General features: G+C 39.9%; 1 protein-coding gene across 1 annotated transcript; it reads right to left on the bottom strand.

Annotated features, from left to right (window-relative positions):
• Positions 1-359: 359 nt before the first annotated feature.
• On the bottom strand, positions 360-1,212 carry LOC105625548 (histone-lysine N-methyltransferase SETMAR-like; the record flags this gene model as incomplete). The annotated part of the gene is made up of 1 exon (XM_012206870.1): positions 360-1,212. A coding segment is annotated over exon 1 (853 nt), but the record flags the coding sequence as incomplete, so codon positions are not given.
• Positions 1,213-2,059: the final 847 nt, after the last annotated feature.

Below are 2,059 nucleotides of genomic sequence, written 5' to 3'. Positions count from 1 at the left end.
CGTACGTCGTCGTGTGTGTGTGTGTGTGTGTGTGTGTGTGTGTGTGTGTGTGTGTGTGTGTGTGTGTGTGTGTGTGTGTGTGTGTGTGTGTGTGTGTGTATACGAGGGTCGTTTGATAAGTTTGGTAAAAAAGCAAATAAAACACATTTTTTTGGAAAAAATCTGCTATTTCTCAACATAGTCTCCATCAAGGGCTATACACTTAGTCCAACGAATTTCCAATTTTTTAATACCGTCGGAAAAGTAGGCTGTCTCAAAGTATGCAAAATATTCATTGACGGCGACAATGACTTCCTCATTTGACAAGAATTTCTTCCCACCGAGCCAAGTTTTTAAGTTTGGGAACAGAAAGAAGTTACACGGGGCCAAATCCGGAGAATAGGGTGGATGAGGAATCAATTCATAGCCCAATTCGTGTAGTTTTGCCATTGCAACGGTTGACTTGTGAGATGGCGTGTTGTCTTGATGGAAGAGCACTTTTTTACACGCCAATCTTGGCCGTTTTTTTTTCAGCTCTTCTTTTAAACGGTCTAATAACGTTGCATAATATTCTCCTGTTATTGTCTTATCCTTCTGCAAGTAGTCAATTAGGATAATTCCTTGAGAATCCCAAAAAACAGTGGCCATCACCTTTCCAGCCGACAAAACAGTCTTCGCCTTTTTCGGCGCATTTTCACCAGACATTATCCACTGCTTTGACTGCTGCTTCGTTTCAGGAGTGTAATAATGGATCCAAGTTTCGTCCACAGTCACGAATCGACGCCAAAAGTCCTGCGGATTGCGCTTAAACATTGCCAAACACTGCATTGAAACGTCCTTTCGCATGCGTTTTTGATCGAGAGTAAGCAATCGCGGCACCCATCGCGTACACAGCTTTTTTACATGCAATTTTTCGTGCAGGATGTTATGCACTCTCTCCGTGGAGATGCCTACGGCCTCAGCAATCTCACGCACCTTCATTCGACGATTTTCCATAATCATACCATGGATTTTTTCCACGATATCCAATGTAATCTCAACAGGTCGTCCGGAGCGCGTTTCGTCTTCAGTGCAGGTTCGGCCACGTTTAAATTCGTTTATCCAAAAATAAATAGTCTTCAATGCAGGAGCAGAGTTCCCATGAACTTCGTTTAACTCGGCTTTGATCTGCGCTGCTGTCCACTTCTTTAAATAAAAGTGTTTTATTACTGCACGGAATTCGTTTTTTTCCATTTTTGCGGAAACTGCTAAACCACTCGCTTCAAATGACTACCAAACGTGAATTATGCGTCCTTTCTGGCTGAAATTTGGCCTGAAGAGGTTCGAAGAGTGGATCTTTCGAGATGTCGCGTCATCAAATGGATTGTAGCGCCATCTCATGGAAATTTATCAAACTTATCAAACGACCCTCGTATACTTAGCGAATCATATATGTAATGTATATACTATATATATGCTACACTTCATGTATATATTATAAGTATACTATAATATTATAAATTTAGTCTGGAAATGCAACTCGCAACTCCACTTACTCATAATAGCAACTTGCTCTTAAAATTATAAAAGTTTACATTTTATTGGTACAAAAGTTACACTTCACTTGGCTTTCCCTCTCTCTCTCTCTCGCGCGCGCGCGAATAAAAAATTAGAATACTCCAGAATACACAACAATGAAGTCATAGCTAAGCTATCCGAAACAGGATTTCTTTTTTCAGAGTATTCTGTCGCTTTTGCGAAAACAGTTCATAGCAATTACAATCGCATATGCAATAAAAAATACGATGATTATATATTGAAAAACACGAAATACGTCACAGTTTGAAAATTTCTTAAATTTGACGCATGGTGGCGCCTGAGGCATTAAGATGTTTCATGTGTCATACAACAAAGTTTTTCAAGCTTGATTGGATAGAATATAAAGATTCTCATTTCTTTCTATATTGCAATCAACAAACTTGAAAGCTTATCGGTTTCAAGGGCATTGGATAAAAAGGGAGAGAAAGAAAGGAGAGAGAGAGAGAGAGAGAGAGAGAGAGAGAGAGAGAGAGAGAGAGAGAGAGAGAGAGAGAGAGAGAGA

The sequence above is a fragment of the Atta cephalotes genome, assembly GCF_000143395.1.
Source record: "Atta cephalotes unplaced genomic scaffold scaffold02708, whole genome shotgun sequence".
In the NCBI taxonomy this organism is placed as follows: Eukaryota; Metazoa; Arthropoda; class Insecta; order Hymenoptera; family Formicidae; genus Atta; species Atta cephalotes.
Note: the sequence above shows the minus strand (reverse complement) of the source record. Positions and strands in the feature narration are given on the sequence as shown.